Raw genomic sequence first — 22,251 nt, 5'->3', positions numbered from 1 at the left:
TGAATGTTTCAGTATTCATCATTTACCAATATTAGGACTTTAATGTTTTCTCTACCCATCTCATACTGGGTTTCCCTACCTCTTTCTATATTATTTTTTGGTAGGATCTTGTCTTAATAGTCACCTTCAATTTCCTCTTACTTGTGCCTTAAATAGCTTATTAAAGCGATGACGGAGTAAATTAGGGGGCATGCTAAGCGAAACTGACATGCATCCTAAATACGCCAGCGAGTTAATGTACCACGTTCCATTATAATCGAGGCCCATACATAATCTCACCATATTAAACCATCTAACCTCTCATCTATCTAATACATGGATTACGTGTTATACGTAGACGCCTGATTATGTAACCTATTTCATCACCCTAACCTCGTTCACTACGTCTGTCACTTCCTCTCCCGGGACATCCGATGTGCAAACTACTCTTGTGGTGCGAATAGTGATGCGTTCATTCCAGCTCCAGACAACCAAATTGTCACAAAGATCCTTTTCTTACGACCCTAAAATACACGTGGACTAATTAATTCATAACTGATTTAAAATATTCAAACATGAACTGAGGACCTGGATTAAAGAACAGACTATTAATTAATGGCGCCTAGAATTTAAATGCTAAGAGGTCTGTCTAATCTGCGCGCCAGAAAGTTACACTTGAACTTTGAATTACGCACGGTTTCGCGCATAGCTTGTAGTGGCCTTCGCCGTAAATCCAGGCAATCTAAACGTAAACTGGCAGTGCTGCATGAACCTAAGTATTTCAAAGAACAATTGCGATCATAATAAACGCTTATAAGATGTAATATAAAACTAAATTAATAATTTTTTCTCAAATATTCTTTTGAATGTCTCGTGTTAACATTTTTAACAACAATTTCAAAGAACGAAATCCTTTACAAAAAGTTAATATTTTTTCTTTCTGCATAATCTGACGTTAAATCTAGAAAAGTAGATCGCCAAGTCTATATTATATAGTTTAAAAAGTACCTGTAAATATTCTAATTTCTTTAAAATCTTGAGATACTAAAAATATCTTGAAATATAGTTTGAAATCCTTCAAAATCCCTTCTATTGCTTGTGAACAAATTGTTTTAAATTCAATAAAAATATTATAGAATTTTTGGAAATCCCATGAAATTAAGTGATGCCTGATTACATTCCATGAAATTTCTTTTAAAAATTTAAATCTTGTGAAACATTTTGAAATCCCTTGAAATTTGTTAAAGTTCTTAAAAATTTCTTAAAATATTTTTAAACGCTCTAAAATCTTGAAGATACACTATAATCTCTTCAAATTTTTGAAATAAATTTAAATTCATTGGAATCTTTTAAAAAATGCTAAAATCTTAAGATTTCCTTAAGTATGTTACTTATAAGTATCTTATCTATAATGTTTATTTGTGACAAATATTACTCAAAAGTATCGATATACACCCTCCTACTGTTTAGCTGATCGTAACATTTCCCTACCCCCCCCCCCCCCCCCCCCCCCCCACCACCACTAAACAAAGAAGCTGTCACGTAATTTATGGTCGGCCTCTAACATCAATCTGTTCATAATTTTTAGAATAATGTTTACCTAAGAATAATGATATTTTGTAATAAATAATTTATTCATAAAATTGTCTAATTTTTGTTGCAGGGTGCGTCATCCAGCTTAGTAGTAAAATTTGCAGACACTGAAAAAGAAAGACAATTAAGACGCATGCAGCAGACAGCTGCAAACATGGGCCTCATCAACCCCTTCGTCTTCAATCAATTCGGGGCATATGGCGCCGCTTACGCTCAAGTGAGTAATAATCTCAGGATTATCGAACTCTAAATTATTGAAAACGAATAGATCAAAAGATGTCCAGGTGTTTTGACTGCATGCTTTTCTTTTCACGGATTGTTGATTTTATGAGAGAACCATCAAAAATACAGATGGGGACAATTTGATTGCATGTTCTGATAGTTAAATATTATAATTTAAGTTTAATTAGTTGAATTAACTGCACCTTAACGATACTGTGGCTTTTACAGCAGCAGGCGGCACTCATGGCTGCCGCGACGGCACAGGGAACATACATCAATCCCATGGCTGCCTTGGCAGCTGGACAACTCCCACACGCGTTAAACGGTATGCCGAATCCCGTCGTCCCACCTACTTCCGGTAATTTGTTTCACCTTCTCGTGTTGTTCAAAACGGAAACCAGTTTGTCAAATTTGAAATTCATATTATTTTTCAATATCTTCAGTTTAAAGAGACTTCTCGTTTCTGTAAGATATCTTTCCTAGTTGAGTATTTGTTAATAGGGTATATTGTATCAGCCCACAATGGGATACACAATGAGCACCAATACAACTTATTCTTTTCTTTTTTGTCTATTGAACAACGAAGTTGACTTTTTTAACATACAATCCCTTTTTTGGCAACTACTTATATTTATGAAGGACATCATGAAATTAATCAAGACATTCCAGGTCACAACATTCAAAAAAATGTCAACTGGCAAATACTTCTGTTTTTTCAACGTAATTAGTTCAATGTTTCTTGGCAATAAATAAATGTTGTTTTTTCTTACGAAATGGACTATGACTCCCCAGAAAGACCTTATTTATTAGGAGACTTTGCCGGATGAAAATATTTTTTTATTTACATAAATTTTATAAACACAGACATATTAACCTCAATTTTCAACCAGTAGTTTTAGTTTTTTGGACCAAATGGATTTTTAATTACATGGAAAAATCCGTTCTCTCTGCTATTTCATTAACGAGAAATAATTTTCTTTTTTATAACCAAAATTTTTTTAACAAATTCACAACTTAACTACTTGACAAAAAATGGATGTCCTTTTTTTGTGAGAAATTGATCGCGAATGACTTAGAAAAAACCTTTTTAACCAAGACACTTTATCAGGCAACAATTGTAGACGCCATAGTAGGTATTATTTAAATTTTTTTAAAAAGCGGTTACTCACAGTTAAAAAATGAAGAAAACGCGGATTTTTAAAGCAGAAATTATGTATACAAAAATTGTAGCTAATTGATAAAATAACATAAGGAAGGTATATAGCCAATGTATTTAGAGATAACTTCGTTTAAAAACGAAATCAGCCGATTGAAAATTGACGAAAGTCTGTATTTTTCTATCAAATTTATTCAGTTTATATCAACAACTTTGCTGCCGTCTACCCTAGTTATAGGATATTAATTTTAATCTAGAATGCAATTACCAAAATCAGGTATAATTTCTAAATTCTGTTAAAAATTCCTCCACAATGATTCGTTTTGTAACTGGTTTCCTATTGACAAATGGAGAGTAGAAATCAAAGAGCAACTTTTTAAAAATGTCAGTAATCTCTAATTTCAAGAAAAATATTACAGAAAACTTCCCAAAATTCTAATTATTTTTTATTGAAGTTTTAAAAAGATTCTCTTGAAATTACAGCGCGCCTAGAAAAGACAAGAATGTTCAATGAAAAGACTTACTCGGGAAGGAAAATTAATTGGAATTTTTACTTTAAGAAATAATCATGGATTATAACCATAACTTTGACTGCCTATACAATAATTAATGCAAAAAAAGTTTTTATCATTATTTTATTCAAAGATAAGACATTTAATTACTGAATTGTTAAAAGAGAAAGAAATTTATATTTTTTGTATTAAAATATGATATTGAAGAGCAACTATTAGTTGTTTAAATATAATTTTTAATGTCTCTTGTATTTCACTATGGGATAATAGTTTTATACCCATTTTCTCCCAACGTGCGCTTTACGCAAATTCGCCTATCCAAAAATTTCGAAAAAATTGAGCAACCTTGTCTTCCACCCCTATTCTAGTAATTTAATTTTTTTAAGTATGTGCAATCATCCCTCTACCATAAAATAATCATAAGAATAATTGAAAAACAAATTTCGCAAGAAAATCGCATAACTCCTAAACATGAAATTTCCTTGAGGGTAGTTGCCGTGCCAAAAACCTGATGTCTGGAAAAAAATTGTCTATGACTTTAAGAATTGAAATTATATTATAAATCATATCTTATAAAATTAAAAATACAATTTTTATGAAAAAAAAAAGATTAAAAGTTCAAAAAATTAATAAGTTAAACAAAATTTTGCAACATATATTTCGCGTACAGTCGCTTATTACAAAGTTTTTAAAAATTATAGGATGATTGTAAAACACGGTTTATTTTTGCGAGGGGGGGGGGGAATTCCCTACATCTCTACTGTTTACAATTTTGAAAAAAGTAAATAATTTTCCAATATCGTTTTTTTGTGACCAATTCCATTTCAAATCAGACAGAGAGGTTTATATTTTAGAGTGTCACAATGATTTTATATTTAGATGTATAATTTTATAGTAAAAATGAAGGAACATGTATTTTACAGTTTAATAAACATTTTTATTTATTACAATCATTCGAAGATTACCTGTAAACTCTCAAACATTAACATGATTTTTTTTTAATCTAGTATTTTCGAATAAGCATAGATATTTGAGATTTCCTGTGATTATTCGACGTGAAAATTCTTGCTCTTGCAATTGATTCGAAGAAAATTTAAGAAAAATTTGTAATGACTAAGTGGCGGCTGTTTTTCTGAAATTATTGAAAGTGGATTTTTTTCAACACCCCTTCAAAAGTTTTTTTCAGGGAGATAGATGTTAATATCCATTAATTATCCTCTGAGTATCGTTTTTGGTAAACCACTTCTTCACTTTGAACAAAATTGCATTTGATAAATCGAACTTTTTAATCTTTCTCTGAAATAACGGAGGGTAAAAACAATGTTCAGATAAAACTTTATACATCTATAAAAGTTATAAAAAACTGCATCCTATTCTTCTGTTACATTTTGCATCGTTCACGAGCATGAAAAAAAAATATATTAAAAAAATGTTACCATCCTCAATAATGTTAAGCTCTTATAAAAAGCCCACCTTTTTATTTTTTTCCAATATTTTTAAAACGTTTCTACTAATTTAAAAAAGTTATCCAATCAGTCTTTGCGACCTAAACCATTATTGAAGCCGGAAATGATTTTCTATATAATTCTTTTTCTCGTAAACGTTGCACACTATTAAAAAAGATCAAGTAGTATTTTTCAGAACTTTTTAAATTGTGTAACGTTTTTTCTGAATATTTTTTAAAATAATATTTTCTAATGTGAAGCAGTTTTTTACCAAAATCGAAACTCAAGAGATATGTAGTACATACTACCAAATATGTAAATGTATTTTAGAACAAAAAAATATTGAATGAAATCTCAAATATCTGTACTCGTTCCAATAATGGCGTGTTTTGAAAAAAAGTCTGTAATTTTTTAAGAATTTGAATTTAATCATCAAATAATTATAAAAATAAAAAATAAAATGATTTCGTTAAACTGTGAAACACGCGTCTCTTTATCTTCACTCTATATAGATATATCCAAATAAAAAACCATTCTGACTCCATGGCCTAAACTTTTCTTGACATTTTTCCTGATTTAAAATGGAATTGGTATGTTTAAACAATTTTTCCCTTTTAATGAATTTTTCTAACGATTTAAGCCGTAGAAATATTTACTTTCAAGATTGGAAATAGAAGAGTTGTAGACAATGATTTTTTGAAACAAATAAGCGACCGAAACTATAAAAAGAACAAATCAATTTCAGAAAATATTGCTACAATAAATTTTTTCATAAATTTCAGAAATGATGGTTTTTATTTGGAATGAAAACATAAGTAATATTGTATTGATTCTAGAAATGATAGAAAAACTGTTTTTTCAGAAATATGATTTTTGGTACGACATCTATCTTAAGCCGGGAATCTTTTCACTTCAACAGAAATCGAAAAATCAATATTTGATGGTGGAAGGGACGTGGAACGGGTGAAAGTTTGAGTGTCGTGCAACCTTTCCCAGTTCAGAGTCTAAAAAAGTCCTGGAATGTAAAAGATTTCGGTATCTCGAAACGCTCTAAACGAGAGCATTTTTCTGCGATCTTTCTTCAAGGCTCCAGTGCTGCGGAAACGAAATCCCTCAAGCCGATATACGCTGATGCTGAGGCACGGCTCCTATTACTGGGGCCACAAAACTTTATCGAATGCCCAAGAAAGAGAAAGAGGAAGTAAGGAAGTATAACTCTGGTGGGAAAAAGACAAAGAAATAAATGCGGGAATCGGCTCTTGGCTGGCTCGCATTGAGTTTTGTCGAAGCGGAAGGTAATACAATTTGATAGGGAAATAATATTTTATTTCGTTCTAAGATTACTGCCGTAGTTTTATTTCCGTTGAAACGGAGGAACTCGCCTACTCCGAACTGGCAGGTGTACACACAAACATTTACAGAAACCGTAATATATAGACTCACACGTCAAAATTGTCCTTATCCGTTCAAGGGAAATGAGAATTCAGCTTTTATGTTGTATTGCCATTCCTTTTTTTTTAAATACTACTAAAATTTTCTTCCGGGTATAAAAAGTAAATCATCGTTTCTTATCCCTTATCATTCTTTCTTTTGTATTCATTTCTTTTCTTTTACTACTGGTTCCCTGAGACATCAAGTGATTATTTTTTGTAATATTATAATTATACTTATTTTTTGTTGCCATTACTTTTGCTAAATACTACTAAAATTTTCTTCAGGGTATAAAAAAGCACATCATTGTTTCTTGTTACTCGTCATTCTTTCTTTCTATTCATTTATTTCATTTTACTACTAGTTTCCTGATACAAAAAGTAATCATTTTTTTTTAATATTATGAATAAAAATATTTTGCTTGAATTAATATGTACATCATGAAGATTTTTCTATGTAGCATTTTGCTACTTGTATTTTAATTATAATATAAAAATATAATTTTCCAATTTATGACCTTTATTCAATTTCTGTTTGCGACTTCCCCTTTTGAGAAGCAGATTGCTTTTTAAGAAGCTTGCAGAGAGATTGACAAGAGGGGTTTAAATTGCTATAGAATTTATTCAGCCCATTTGAGTAAGGTGATTATTTTGTTGTCGACTTTGAAAAGAAAAATATTAGTATGGTATCGGATCTCAAACGAGAGTCGAGCATTTATTTTAAATCCTATTTCTTTGAACAAAATTGCCTTCCCGAGATAATCATCTTTTTCAATATTATGTTCGAATATTTTAGCCTCTCTTATGTGTGTGGGTTTTATTTCCTGCTTTTGAAGTCACAAAGTGAAGGTTTTCTCAATAATGATTAGGAATATAGTTCAGAGGTGTTAAATAAAACAGAAAAAGGTGCTTTTTAAAGGTAGCGTTAATTTTTTATAACAAAATAATATTTTATAGAATGTAACAAAATATACAATTATATTCTAATGTGGCAAAAATACTTAACCAAAATAATTTTTACTAGAGTTTCCTAAAGAGAAATTCTAAAGAAAAAAAAGAAAAACGTCTATAATAATAGAAACGGGACTAACCAGGAAACGTTGGAATTGTTAACTACAAACACGTATTTTTATGTTCGTACTTATCATATTTGTTTAATTATCTCTAAAATAATGATATAGGCTTTTAAAGATGATATTCTAAAACTTGGTATTACTGAAAAGCTATTACTAAAGCCTTTTGGCCAAATTAAATATTTCCAGTTCAGTGTACTTAAAAGTTAGATATATTGCAGATTCGAAGCATTAATATCTCATTTTAATTCCATCATTTAATATATTAAGAAAAGCTTAAAAAATCCCGTTTAGCCCCGTCTTACGCTACTAATTTCGCGCTAATTTTCTACACATAACTCCGACCAGTTTATAGATAATTCTGACCAAATAAGGAATAATTGTCAAATAAATGACAATAAAATAAGTATGATCTCCTGAAAAGGGAAAGGTTGCACCAAAAATCCCCAGCGTTAACTCGATGTGTGATCATGAGATCGGTAAATCGACTAAATGCTGACTTATATGAGTATAATGACCATGGGGTGCATTTTACATAGTTATCTTGCTACTGACAGGGGAGACAAGCATCGGTATTTAAGAACATGAGTATAATCGGTGTTTACTGATCAGGTTTGGTCGTAGGTACCGGTACAGGGCAGCCCGTCAATGGAGCGATACCTTCGTTACCTTCGCCGACAATGCCAAACTTCAACATGGCTGCGCAAACGCCAAATGGCCAGCCTGCTGGCTCGGATCCAGGAGTCTATACCAACGGCATTCCTCAGACTTACCCGGGACGTGAGTATCAACTCCAGCGCATAGTACCGCCCCTGCGCACATACCATCCAATCTACCTTACTTTCTCATTATCAGCTATACAATAAAGAGTACAAGTCTATACATTCTGCAAGGCGCCTACCTACCTTCTGGCAAACACTCAACCCTTATACAGCTCCACATCCCTCCAAATTTATAGTGGATACCTTCTTGTCCAAAAAACTGGCAACTCCGTCTTCGTTTAGAAAAGACCCAAGGCTTAATCTACGATGTCATTATATGTACCCGAAAAGTACATTTGAAGACATGAGAATGACAACTGACTAAGGACCAAAAATGAAATTGTTTATAAACCACATGATAAAAAATTTAGTCAAAATTATAAAACTATGATGCCATTATTTACAAATTACAATTAAACCGAATGAATTAACATAAATAAAATTTATGGCATAAACCATACAACAAATAATTTCCATATTGAAACAAGAAATACCATAGATCCACGTTTGGAACTCCGTTTCACATTTTGTTTCTCTGGCTTGGTCCTTATCCATTTGTTATTCCCATTATTTTAAAATTAAATTTTCCGGGTAAAAGGAAAAATCATTTTTACATGATCCTAATACGTATCGATAAATAGTTTCCTAATTTACTTGAAATCATTAAAGACGGAATTACGAAAAATTGGTCGTTATATAGTTGTCATTCTCAGCCTTCAATTGTAAAGTCAAAGTATGTGTCTCGTCACGAAATTTCAGGACGCCTAGTACTTTCCCTTTTTTAGCTTCGCCGATTTTTCGCAACGATTATAGGCGCAACCAAAATAAAAAATCCCTTAATTAGAAAAGTTAATGATAAAGCTCTATCATGCCAGTTCATTGCCATATCTCTATTCGAATTGTAAAAGTAGTGGAAGTGTTAAATTAATATCGACATTGCCTTCTAATTTAATATATTTCAAGATAAATCAATTCCCCTATCAACATACTTTATGATGAAAATGAACCCTGTTGAACTTCCTGCAACTGATACTATGTAAAGATTGTCTTCCCTTCTGGTGATTTCGCTCCCTCCTGTATTCGATGATCACTCTAGAGTCTCTATAACAAACATATCAGTTTTATAAAAACAATTTTGGAGACTTGTTTGATAGTCACACAACTTCGACATATCGATTTCACTTATGTCTGGTCGAAACATGACTGGCGTTTTTACAATTTGACAAATCGTTTATACAGATTAGGGATAAAAATTGATATAGGAAATTATTAAAAGATATTAAATTATTTTTATCGAATGAATGAATAAATTTATAAAGTTAAAGTAGATTGGAAAACGTATGTGCGGCAGGGGCTTCAATAAATCCTGTTTGTGATAAGAGCTGAGATTACTGAAATGTAGATGCCCTTCATCTGTCCATTCCAGCTCAAGGTTTGCCCAATGGGGAGACGGCTCTCCAACATGCCGCCGCGTATCCTGGAATGCAGCCCTACGCTGGAGTTGGTAAGTTGGCTTCCTTTCAAGATTTCATGATTATCATACAAAAAATGACGTAGTGATACCACATTTAAAAAACAGATCGCAAAAGATACCCTCAATCTGTATACATAGAATAGGAAAATCGACATGTGCCTGATCTCCCAGTTAAAATTCATGCACCGTTTTTTAAGTGCCTAGCATGTCGTGTTCAGTTATTCCAGCCAACTTATATCTAGATCAATATTTTTCTCTCATCCGCCAAAGATTAAATTGATTTTAAGAATTTTCTATTTTACTTGGTCCAATCTAAAATCATGGAAATTCATGAACGAAATTCCCAAACATTGAATTTGATATTTTATTTCCATTATGAACGAATTCTATAATCTTTTTTTGATTCATAAAAGTGATTGCAATAAAAGTCGAACTCAATTAACTATTGAGGCGTTTAAAATTCGCACTTCTTTTTCCTTATTTGCTCGCTTAGTTACAAGAACATTTGCGTATATGGAAGTTGGTGAGAGGAGGGGTAGGGAGATTGAATGTTGGCGATTTTACGCTTTTACCGTACGCTTAAACCACTTAGCTGCGAAAAATTCGATTTCGCATGCACTCACGTAACCACGTGATCATATTGGTCTTGTTTGCATGCAAACAGGCTGGACGCATGAACATGTTTCATAGTCCATCATGCTTTCCTTCTGTGTTGCCAAACCAGTCGAATGTCTAGATGTCTAGATTATAAACTCATTCCCCATCATGCACGTTTTCATCTCCTAATGTTTAATATTTTATCAGAAATCTGTCTCATGACTGAGCTTTCAAGTTTCTTTAACTTTTATAAACTACAAAAAGGGTATCATTTTTTAATATTTCTGAAAGAATCGGATTTTAAATTATCCCTAAAACCAATCCGATGGCAGTAGCTGGGTGGTGATTCTCGAATCGTCATGATTTAGGATTTTAAACACGGATGGGCGCATGGAAGGTCGAACTAGGAAAATTCTAATTTTTTAGTTATTTATTAAATAAATAAGAAGCTTTAAAAGTAAAATTATAGTTTGTTGTTTTTATTTGCAAAGAACGGTAAATATCACATCAAATTCAATATGGTAAATCCTTTCGAAATTCCACATCAATATGTTTGTACGCGAGCAAATATTTATTCCCTGTTTATGCGGATCGAGTTTCATAATTTCGAATATATTAAATCGATGTTTACTCCGACAGAATCAATTACTGTCAGGGAATCCCCCGAAGGATCCAGTCATCAACGTGTCCACTGAAAGCGGGTATCAATCACGTGAATTTTAATATTTACTGGCATAGAATTATTAACTCTATAACCATGTTTGCCAATCACCTCTCAATCGCAAATTTGCGTAGTTCGTTCCGGTTAAAAAAACTTTAATTGGGTTTGTTACATAACTACACGAAAGTATTCATTTGAATAGAACATTTGAGTTTGGACACCGTGCCTGCAATTATTGAGATCCACTTTCATAGTAGGTGGTTCAACTTTGAAATGATATCACGTATCAGTTGCGGATCCGTTCATCTAAAAATAAAAATAAATTGGAAAAAGGGTCCCTGCAACAGAGAATTCGATTCGTTTCGAAAATGTTACTAACAAAGCAACCACTCTTGAAAGGGATTCAGTTACAACTTAGAAGTGGCTTTGTGCTGATACGTAACTAAATTCCAGAAGGGCGACAAAGCTTTTCATTATATGTTGTTAGACGCGAAAATAGTATTCACGCCGAGAACTTTTTAGAAAAAGAAATAATAATTATATTATAAAAGTGAGAATGTTTTTGTGAGTGGAAACTCGAATCAGACACATTGTTGGCCTACTAAACAATGGTATGCATATTTTGCAAGAAAACGAAGGAATCATTTTCTTCAGAGTGTCAAATATAATATTTAAAATGAACTTGAACGCTAATTATAAATTATTTCGACTCTGTTCTTGAAAAAAGTATAAAGAGGATCGTTTTTGTCATATTTATTCCGCATGTACAGACTAGGTGGTTTAAAACATATTAACTGTAAAAAATTTACGGTGTACTATGATATATTTTTTTCTAAATCATAAAAAAGTTAGTAGTTTAAATTCTTCGTTTCCTCTAAAATTTGAGATAATTTATTATCTATAATAATCCACTACCAATACAGCCAGATTTTGCTTGCAAATCTGCACAATTTCCATTGATTGCAATTTTCTCTGAAATAAATATTTGGAACGTTATTAATTGTTTAAAGAATACTTAATATATAATATCTGTTCATTTAACATTCAACAATAGAAGCTTGTACAACTTAATATTTTTTGTAGTGTTAAATGTTATTATTTTTTTTAAACAGTCTTCTCATGACGCTTTAGAGGTTAAGCTTCCACACTTCCTGAATATCTTTTCTGTTCTCTAGTTCCTACTGTAAAGCATCAAAATATAAATGTAAATACTTTTAGTCACTTTGTAACTCAAATTATAATTTTTTCCATATTTTATATTGCTAGTCATTTATGTTACGATTAATGTAGTGCAAAATTCGTGCTTTATTATAGGGGAAACAAAGACGCATTGGGAAACTTCTAGTCAATATCCCATTTCTCTTAAATTTGTAAACTAATTTTTATTATGAGATAAAAAAAATAACAAAGTACATCCTGAATTTTTGAAAATTAATGTTTTTTGAACCACTCTAATACAGAATGAAATTTTTGTGGGGTATAACCGAAGGCAAGTGCCAGCATGCTCGCAATGTCTCGATGTGAAGATCATGATGTATTTGTCATTTGTTATTGTCGCAGCTTATCCCGCCGTCTACGGTCAGTTTCCTCAAGCCATTCCTCAGCCGATGACTGCTGTGGCTCCCACACAGAGAGAAGGTAAGTGCACATGTTCATTTGACGTTTAATTGTTGATTGTTAACTCGAGTATCGTAACCCTTTTGTAGTTCCGGTTCCACCAATTCCAAAGTTGTCACTTTCCTTTCTTAATTTCCTAATTTCTAATCGAATGAGGTATAAATTTCCTTTATTAGGCAACTGGCATCCCGATCTGAACACAAAGTACTTTTGTTTTAGTGTGAAAAGTAAAATCCCCCAAAAGTATTTTTATCGGAAAAAGTTGCCATTCTTCTTAGAAATAAATAAGAATAAATAATATCTTCGACCTCTGGCCAACAATTCCAACTATAAAAATTTTAGAACTACTGCCTTAAAAACTTGCGGTGGACAGAATTTAAAAGTTCTAAAAAATCGCATAAATATCGCCAACCTATTTCGATCTAAAAGGTTTAAATTTATACAGATCCAGATATATCTGGTCTATACTGGCCCAAAATTACAATTTTTGAGCGTCTGAATATCTATTCTAATCCAAATTAGACGATTTGAAACTTATAATCATTTTAAATAATTTCACTACAAAATAAATGAGTCTTGTCAGATTAAAAAGTCTAAATAGATTATAAAATAATTTTCATTGCAGCTATTTGAATTTAAAAATTTTCTATTTCGGCACATTTTACTTTGAAGTTCGAAATTTCAAAATAAAAAAAAACTAAATAAAAAATATAATGTAAAAGCCTTCAAATCTCCATTCATATATCAACTTAAATACCTTAAAGCTCTAATAGCTTCATGATAGAAAATATGAAGCATTTCAAAAATATTATATTCATGAATACCTACAATCCTCACAAAAATACAAAAAAATTAAAGTAAAAACAATTGAACCATTATGAAATTACGTATAATAATGATCCAATCCTTTAAATTGAACATTAATGTGTGCTGCTCAAATATTTGCACTCTTGCAACATTTTAAATGTTAAAAATCCAAACGCTCAACACTCAGAACAAATTGGAGTTTCGACGCTTCAAACAGTAATAAACTCAAATTACAAAGTTTATTCACTAATTATAAACACCCTGAGTTTTGAAATAAGCTAAATACTTGAATTGAGTTATTTCGAAATTCATCATTTTGATCCAGCACAATTAAAATTTCAACATAAGTTTATTGCAAAAGAATGGAAATTTAATCCCTTTAGATCCAAGCATTAAAATCTCCATCCTCTATACGCCAGAGGCTTTAGAATCCTATATTATGTTTCAATAGTTTGTTTTACGCAAAATTCTATATTACGGTTTCAAAACTTCCATATTTTTAAAATCACTTGCTAATCTAAAGACACTAAATTTCCAACCTTATTTCAATTTTAAACTGGTTTCTAGAATATCAAAAAATTTAAGTAGTATAAAATTTAAATATACAATTAGCACGATGAAAACATTTAATTGATAGCTTTAAAAGCTACATAGTTAAAGTAATTTCAAGCTAAAACCCTTGAAATAGTAATATAGTCTAATTCAATATTTATAATAATTCATTAAAAATACCCCAGAATCTGAAAATAAGCTCAGCACTTAACGTGCGATACTTTGTGATTGAAAATTGGACTCCCTCTCAAAAAAGAAAGCGAGGATACTAAAGGCAAAGGAGAAGGCGTTGAAACGAAGCGGCAAAGGGGAGGGTTGAGATACCGAGTGAGCGCCTAATTGCAATTAACAACTCCCCATTATTAGAATATACGATGCCTTACAATGAGATAATGCAAATAAAACGAAAGTTTTAATTACTTTGCCGCTACGCCCAGCGGCGACCCGTTGTTACATCGTAGGATAATGGGAAGTTTACCGCGACAACGATTCTCTCTTCGTCTGTCCATCGAAGTCTCTTACTTCTCTCTCTTTTTCTCTCTCCCTTGTATAATTTTTTTTCTCTCCGCGTTTCAGTAATGTGCCTCGCGCATTTAGAAAAAACAGGACGCGAATCAGAAACTCAAAATTAGAGTGCAATTTACAAAGTGCATTGGTAATTACCGCACAAAAATATTTTTAATTAACATTAATTGCATCACAAATAATTTATTAAGATTTTATCTCACGGACCCTACAGTGTTAATTGTAAGAATGTCAGGATTTCGAAAATATATCTTTGAAGTGCTTTAATATCATTATAAGCGTTAAGACCAGCATTCATGTTAATTTTCTAATTTTATTCGGTGTTCTGAATGTTGTCAGCATATTATGTATTTTATTTTATATAAGGAACATATTTTACCGAAAATCTTTAAAAAAAATTTTAAATTGCGGGAATTACATTAAAAGTTAATTCACTAGGCTTGACCTGAATTCGTTTTTCTGACCAATCATTGTTATTAAAACCCTGTTTGGCTTCGATTTACGCACAGTTTTTTAAATGTTATGCAAATTGAGAAACAGTAGGGATTTTTAAAAACTTCCAAATTGTCTAACAAATGATCAATTATGTGGTACATGTCTTATGTTAGTGCTTTTAACTGTGAATGAGTATTTAAAAAAATTATATAAAATCTATTATTTTATATAATAGATTCTACCAAATTCAAAAATGTTGTATTAATATTTATTTTATATTTTAATTTCAAAAGTGCGTGAGATAAATAAGAATCAGAATCGTGCCCGTAGAGGACGTGTTTGTTTTCTAGGTTTAATCAAAACTGATCTCATGCGAATTTTACTTGATAAAACTTCGTAAAAATTATTTGATAATATTTTGTTTTGACACTGGTTAATAAAGTTATATCAAGAAGATTAATATATACACAACTAATTGGAGTTGTGTGACATGAAATAAAAATGTATAAGGTTTCTGAAAGACCTGGGTGTTGGTTTTGGGAACGAACCTTTGTCAACAATTCAATATCGACAAGCCGGGGTAAAAATGCCCCTTGTCGCTCGCTAAACTGATTTTGGGGCTCAAGGGTTGTTTTGCCGTGACGCGTAGAGATTTATGATTCATTTTTCACGAATCCACAATACGCCAATTCGCCAACCCCGTCAACGCCCGGAAACTCGGTGTCGCGCCTCGGCACACTCGCTAATTTGAATTCGGCTTGACAACTTCGTTCCGAGTATTATTTGAGGGGAAAGGGAAATAGAGATAGAGAGGAACGGAGAGAGGAAGTTCCATCAAAATTGTAAAACACCGGTTCACTCCATCCCAGTGAATAGAGACGACGATTACACGCGTTTATTGCTAACAAGGGGCGTGCATCTCCGATTTTAATGAAAGTCTGACGGTTTGGCACAAGGTTTAAAAAAAATTCTACATATGTTTTCCACATTGTAAAATTTTTCGTTTCGTGAGTTAGCTGGTCCTTGAAATACTGGTTTTAGAGCGACAAAGTTGATTGCGGAATTATACCACGCATTAAAACTATAAATTTAAACTGAATTTTCTACAATGTAAAGAATTAATATCTTTGTATTATCTTTATGTGGTTCTTTAGATTTTATCTTTTTGCAGTGCCGTCTGACTCGAAACAATCTTTGCTACTCAAAATTGGTCACATCTATTATTAAATTGGAAAAAGGATTTTAGTCCTTAGAATTCATTAGAAATCCTAGATATTTGACGTAAAATTACCCGTACTTTATTCTGAATATTTTTCTTCCGCATGACCAGTATTTCTTTGATTCAGAAAATAAGTCAATGTGTCTGACTTAAAATTATGTAAACTACTGAACGTGAGAAATGAAGTATAATTAGGCTTTATTGGCTTTGCGAAATTTTTTCTAAATAATTTTTTTGTCATAAGCTCTCAAACTTTTATAATATGCACTTGCAACCTATTGGATTTCCTCAAGCTAAAAAATGTGAATATATAATGCGTATCAAAGTTCAAGTTAACCCGAATTTTATTCAATGTAAAAAAAAATTAGATTTGAAATTTGGTACATTCCAGATTTTAAAATCTATATATTGGTTCTTATAATTTAAGCTTTTTGCACTTGATACAATTAATAGATAGTTGAACTTCAGAACATCGAATAGATATATAGACCTTTCAAGTTTGTCTCTTTACAGTACTGACTGACTTTGAACAACTTTCGCTACTTAACACTGGCCTAAGTATTGAAATTCAGTTTGTTGTGCTTAAACTTACTTATACTCACGATCGTGTACATAGGTCCAGGGACTGTCGGGAGGGGTAAGTTCCTTTATTAATGCTTCCCGGTTAATTCCAAAAATTGCCACTAGGTGGTGCAATAGTAGAGTTCTAGCGGTTTAATTTGAAAATTGGATATGATAAAATCAATATTTTCTACATGAATTTATTAATTTTAATAATATGTAAGATTAGAAATAAATTTAATTAAGTGCACTTTCGAAAATATAAAACAATTAAAATAATGCAACAAGATATGTCAATATTTATAATAACGTTTGAATTTGAATGCCAGAAATTTAACGAGAATCAAGAATCTAGATAACAAAAACTTACTAATAAGCAATGTTGCAGATTGAATACTTCGTAAAAACATTTTGTGAAATACAGAAAAAATTATATATTGATGTCGTTATGTCCCAAACGGCATTTTCTTAGAGATTGCACATCTGCAGTGAACTGCATCAATATTCTTAGTGTGTCAGTGTCACTCTGAATTTGAGGCTAGAAAACGTGTTTACGTTTTTTTAACTTTTCAATATTCAACTAATACGCAATGTCGCGTAGTGGCAAGATCGCGAAACTTTTTGGCTTATGCAAGGGAACTTCCCCCACCACAAGAACCACCGGACCTGTTTATACAACCTTGCTTATGCTACGTGAAACTATACAATGAAGACAAATTAACGGATGAAACGCATTTCTGCTTTATTTAATTATAAGTACATTAAAAATGCACTGAAAAACAACGCTTATGTTAATTTTTTCCTCATTAGGGTAATTTTTGGGACCAGTTTAGGAAAATTGCTTCCTTTTCCAAAAAGTGAAATCAATTTTCTAGTGGGAACGAAAGCAAATAGCGATTAGTAGTCCCACGAAAATCGAATGGCAGCTATCTTATTATTTAAATGTTTCCGTTAGTCGAGAAGCTTAGTAAGACGAGCAAAAGTTTCCCCTTCGTAAGCACCACTAATTGACGGCGGAGTTATAAAGTTTAGTAATATTAGCTTAGTCCTTATTAGGCGCTACCGTGCCGAGGCTCCGCGATGATGTCATCTAAATGACATCATCACCACGCGGTAATAAAACACTTTTCTCAAATCCAGATCATTGTGTTATATTATAATAATGGAATAGCCGTTGGTCTGCGCGGTGTTAGATGTACATAGATCTAGATGTTTAGGTGTGTCCTGTAATGAGTGTCCTTTGATAGTTTGTTATAAAACGATATATCGATCACGAACTAGTCATTAGTCAAAGATAATCGTTCACAAGCATCTTCAGTCATTTACATGTCATTTGTCATCAACGCCATGGTCACTATTAAACTCACCACCATCCTTAATCTCCCACCTAAATTGTCTTGTAAATCCCTCTGTTGTGTGTCGTACATTTGAAAGTATAAATACTCAATGTTATATTTTTTTAATGAGAGTCTCTTATCGACGTGACGCTCCAGCTGATCGTAAATTGAATCGAGACATTTTTCGATCGACCACTTTCAATTGGACTGAATCATTGACTATCAGATTCATTTAATTCATTCATAAGCATCTCATCTTTCATCATACAGGCTGGCCGCAAAATACATCTTACCAAAATTATTAACGAACCTTGAAAAATCCATCTGTCTCACATTTTTAATAATTTCCTTCATTAGTATCCTCTATATATGTTTACTATCGTTTTGTTAACTACTAAACAAATCAATAAAAAATAACAATAGCATTATTCTACTTAGAATATGAATTATTTGCATTTAAAATCTGATTTCATTTGTTCACTTGTAAAGAAAACTTTATATTTTGAATTATAAATTCGGAAGTGAATTGTGCGGCCACTCTGTAAGAATTGATTAGGCTACGAGAATCGCGCGGTTCGATCACTCTCATAATTCATAGCATCATCATTAATCAAAAGCGCGAATTGGATTCATTGAAACGTTTCTTACAATGCCAATGTCAGTTTTTCACGCACTCGACGTTCTGAAACGAAGTTCACCAAAAATCAACTAACATTCTAACTTGAGTATTATACTTCAAGTTTAGATGTTTAGATGTGCTCTGATTTATATGGTAGGATGCTCTATCTCAGGACCCGAAGGCTGCAACCTGTTTATCTACCACCTGCCCCAAGAGTTTGGAGATGCTGAGCTCATGCAGATGTTCCTTCCGTTTGGTAACGTCATCTCATCCAAAGTCTTTATCGACCGTGCCACTAACCAGAGCAAATGTTTCGGTAAGTACCCAACTCGTAAAAGCAACTCTCAAAATTTCAAATTCTTATTCCACTCTCGCCGAAGACAGCTGGGGAATAATTCCTTATTTAATAATAGCTCCAATTGTAATGTATTAACCATACCAATTTCAATCTAAACGCATATTCTTCTCTTATATTTTTATTGTAAAATATTATTGTATGTTAAGTTAATATTTATCCATTTCGAAACTTTATATACAAACAATACGAATATAAATACATTTTCTTGTTATGAGCTGTTTTTACGATTTAAAAATAATTACGTCTGGATTTAAAGAGAATTTACTACTTAGAGTCTAGAAATTCGAAACCTCAACGTGAGTTACAAATAATTATTCCCCTTTGAATACAATAACAATACTCAAAGAAATTTTAAAACCACTATTGTGATTTCAGAAAAGTAAATATCAAAACACTTTCGCGTTATTGTTCAAAATCAGTCCGAGAGTTAAGTTTCAATCAAAAAAGAAATAATTCTTTGCAGGTTTTTTTATTGCAATGCCCGAAAAAAGTCGTACTAAAAGAAAAGCTTGCAGCATAGGGTTTTAAGTAACCAAATTTTCCTTATTTTCTTACCACTGATATCCAAATAGTACATTATGCACAAAGGGACATTCCTGAATTGATAGTTTAAATTACTTTAGATGGGTGGTTTCATCCAGAATCTGAGAGAAACAGACACTGAAACAAGATTATAAGGGTTTTGTACGAAACCCTAAAAATAGAATACTTATTAGAAACTGAGTCTGAAGTAAAACACACCTTTCTACTTGAAATTTAACCAAATCAACGCATCCATAGAATATTTCTCTATTGGCTCTTAATTTTTTTGTTTTTATTCTATGAACCGAGAAGGTAAATTAATTTTCTAGAATAATTGAAAATTCTGATTTTATGGATTTAAGAGAATATTTTGAATTCAGTTTACTAAATCCTTATTCAATTCACAACGTAACTCGGCATGGCTGACATATTATGAATTATACTACTTAAAACTGGAGAATCAAAGAAAAGTAAATAATAAAATACTATTAATACTTAATATTTGGGCGTTTGCATGAAAATGGCCCTTACGGCCGGTACTAGGTTAGAAGATATTTGCGTCTATCTAAGTCGAGGTGATAATTATTATTTTTTGGTTTGAGTGGTGAATGATACTAGAACTTAAAGTGCATTAATTGGGACTATACTCATATCCAGATAGTAACTGGAAGTAGGTATATTTCATGTTTAAAGAAAAAATGGAACATGTGTGCTTATAGAACTTGCCCAGTTTAGATGCGTTTTTCTCTAAAAACGGGTTTCCGAAATTCCAACTTGAGAAATGCCCCTGGGACTCATTTTTCAACTAAGAGGGTTCATTTTGGACCTGAAATTCCGCGAATTTATCCGATTATTTGTCCCTATACATAATTCAATACCGGCTAGTCCATACGGACACCCACATATGCTCTTTATTTGCGAAAGTAATAATTGAGCCAAATATTTTATTTCTTCTTATGCTGGCTAACTAAAATTTACTTGCACTTCTGAAAATAAATAAATAAACCAAATTGTTAGACAGAATATTTTTCTTCTTGTTTTAAAAATGAATTTTCTCTTTTACATCAAATGTGCCCCTTGTTCAGTCCTCTAATCTTTTTTTCGGTTTACAATACTTGCTAACTTCAAAGGAGCTTTACTACTTAAAACTAACATAAAGAAAATCATACTACTTAAAAATAAAACTTTCACAAAGTAAATAGAAAACCGAGTTTAAAGTGTCCAAAAAATATCTACCTTCAATTTCCAATTAAATATTTCTTTGATGAAGTACTTGCTTTAGTTAGTCCGATTGGAAATTATTTATACTACTTGAAAATGATAAATTTAGTAAAATTAGTCAACAAAAAGTTTTTTAGCTTTTAAGAAAATACGTTTTTTCATGAACGTTGCGCAAATTAAGCGTAAGAAAATACTGCCTGATTTAAAAATCTGATGTTATTGAATTGAAATAATGTTAACTAATTAAAACTGAAATAATGAATGATTAAATTTTGGATCTGATATCGTGCCTTCTTCAAAAGTTTTTGTTCACAAATCACAAATAAGAAGGTTTTGTATGGTTGACATAAAAGACTCATACTACTTCGAATGGTTCAAAATTTCTTAAAATAGAAAAAGAATAGACTGTCGTGCCAAGAAAAATTTGTTCTTAAATTTTTTACCAAATATTTATTTGATTTTAAACAAACGTAACAATAACTACAACTGACTGAAAATGATCTACCACAACCTAAAACCGGGAAGATAAGCAAAATTAACCATAAAAAACATTCAATGTTTACGAGTAATGAAAATCTCGATATATTTAGCATAAATTTTAGCCAATAAATAACTGACTTTCTTAAAGCAACTTACGTGTCTCAAATTTGAAAATAGACTAATTAGAGAAGAAAGAGTTTACTAATTGAATAAATATATCTCTTATGATATTATTTTTAAATTTCTTGTAACATCATATATTTACTTTATTATAAAACATCTGCCTAATAAATATTAATTAAGGAAGACTTGGAAGTAATAATTTCTTGTAAAAATAATATTTAAATGAATGTGAGTATTGTCTACAGTTAATAACGAGAACATTCGAAAACGTTGATGTGCGAAAACGAGAAATCCGATTCTTTTAGTGTTGAAAAGACATGCACGCTCCACCCTTTCATTCTATACATATATTATAATGTACAGACGTTCGCGTAATATCATCCGACGTGAAATTCACCCCAAACACGAGCAACGTCGAATAGGAAGCTGGAAAGGTGGCTTCAATGCTTCAGTGCGATTAGACTCAAATGAAATCGGGAAGCCTTTTTACCGCACGAGGGGACCGAAACAAAAAACCGAAAGAGCCACTCTCCTCTCTTTGATTAATCGTATCTGCACTGCAGGCTCGTAGATACGAACCAAGATAATTGGTAGTTTCATTTGAGCAGATTATTTCTCAGCTGGTTTTAGAGTCCAAGAACAATTGCGCATTAAATTTTTTTGGGAGGGGGGGGGGGGGGGGGGGGTCGCAATCAAAATCTTTCCAATTTCATTATACCATTTTCAGATTTGACCCAATTTTTTATTTATAATAATAGTAATGTAGTAGAGAGTAATTAGTTTACTCCCAAATAAGGAAAATAAAGTGGAGAAAGAAACAGTTTGTTTATTAAAATTCCTGTTTATGTATGAATTTTCAAAGCGGCTGATTATAAGTAATTTTCTGATCAGCCATATGTATAATCCAAGTAAAAATATTTCTTTAGTTCAAGCAAACCTTTATTCATAGCATTTTTTAGTAAATAATTACAA

At 31.8% G+C, this 22,251-nt stretch overlaps 1 protein-coding gene across 1 annotated transcript in view; it reads left to right on the top strand.

Moving 5' to 3' along the window:
- Nucleotides 1-22,251, top strand: part of LOC117171951 (CUGBP Elav-like family member 4) — a 92,674-nt gene that overhangs the window by 61,353 nt on the left and 9,070 nt on the right. The window contains exons 5-10 of the mRNA XM_033359635.1: nt 1,643-1,789; nt 2,023-2,119; nt 8,035-8,190; nt 9,574-9,675; nt 12,464-12,541; nt 18,733-18,891. Of these exons, the coding sequence (XP_033215526.1) occupies nt 1,643-1,789; nt 2,023-2,119; nt 8,035-8,190; nt 9,574-9,675; nt 12,464-12,541; nt 18,733-18,891 (739 nt within the window). The remainder of the gene's footprint in view (nt 1-1,642; nt 1,790-2,022; nt 2,120-8,034; nt 8,191-9,573; nt 9,676-12,463; nt 12,542-18,732; nt 18,892-22,251) is intronic.

The sequence above is a fragment of the Belonocnema kinseyi genome, chromosome 4, assembly GCF_010883055.1.
Source record: "Belonocnema kinseyi isolate 2016_QV_RU_SX_M_011 chromosome 4, B_treatae_v1, whole genome shotgun sequence".
NCBI classification, from domain to species: domain Eukaryota; kingdom Metazoa; phylum Arthropoda; class Insecta; order Hymenoptera; family Cynipidae; genus Belonocnema; species Belonocnema kinseyi.
Note: the sequence above shows the minus strand (reverse complement) of the source record. Positions and strands in the feature narration are given on the sequence as shown.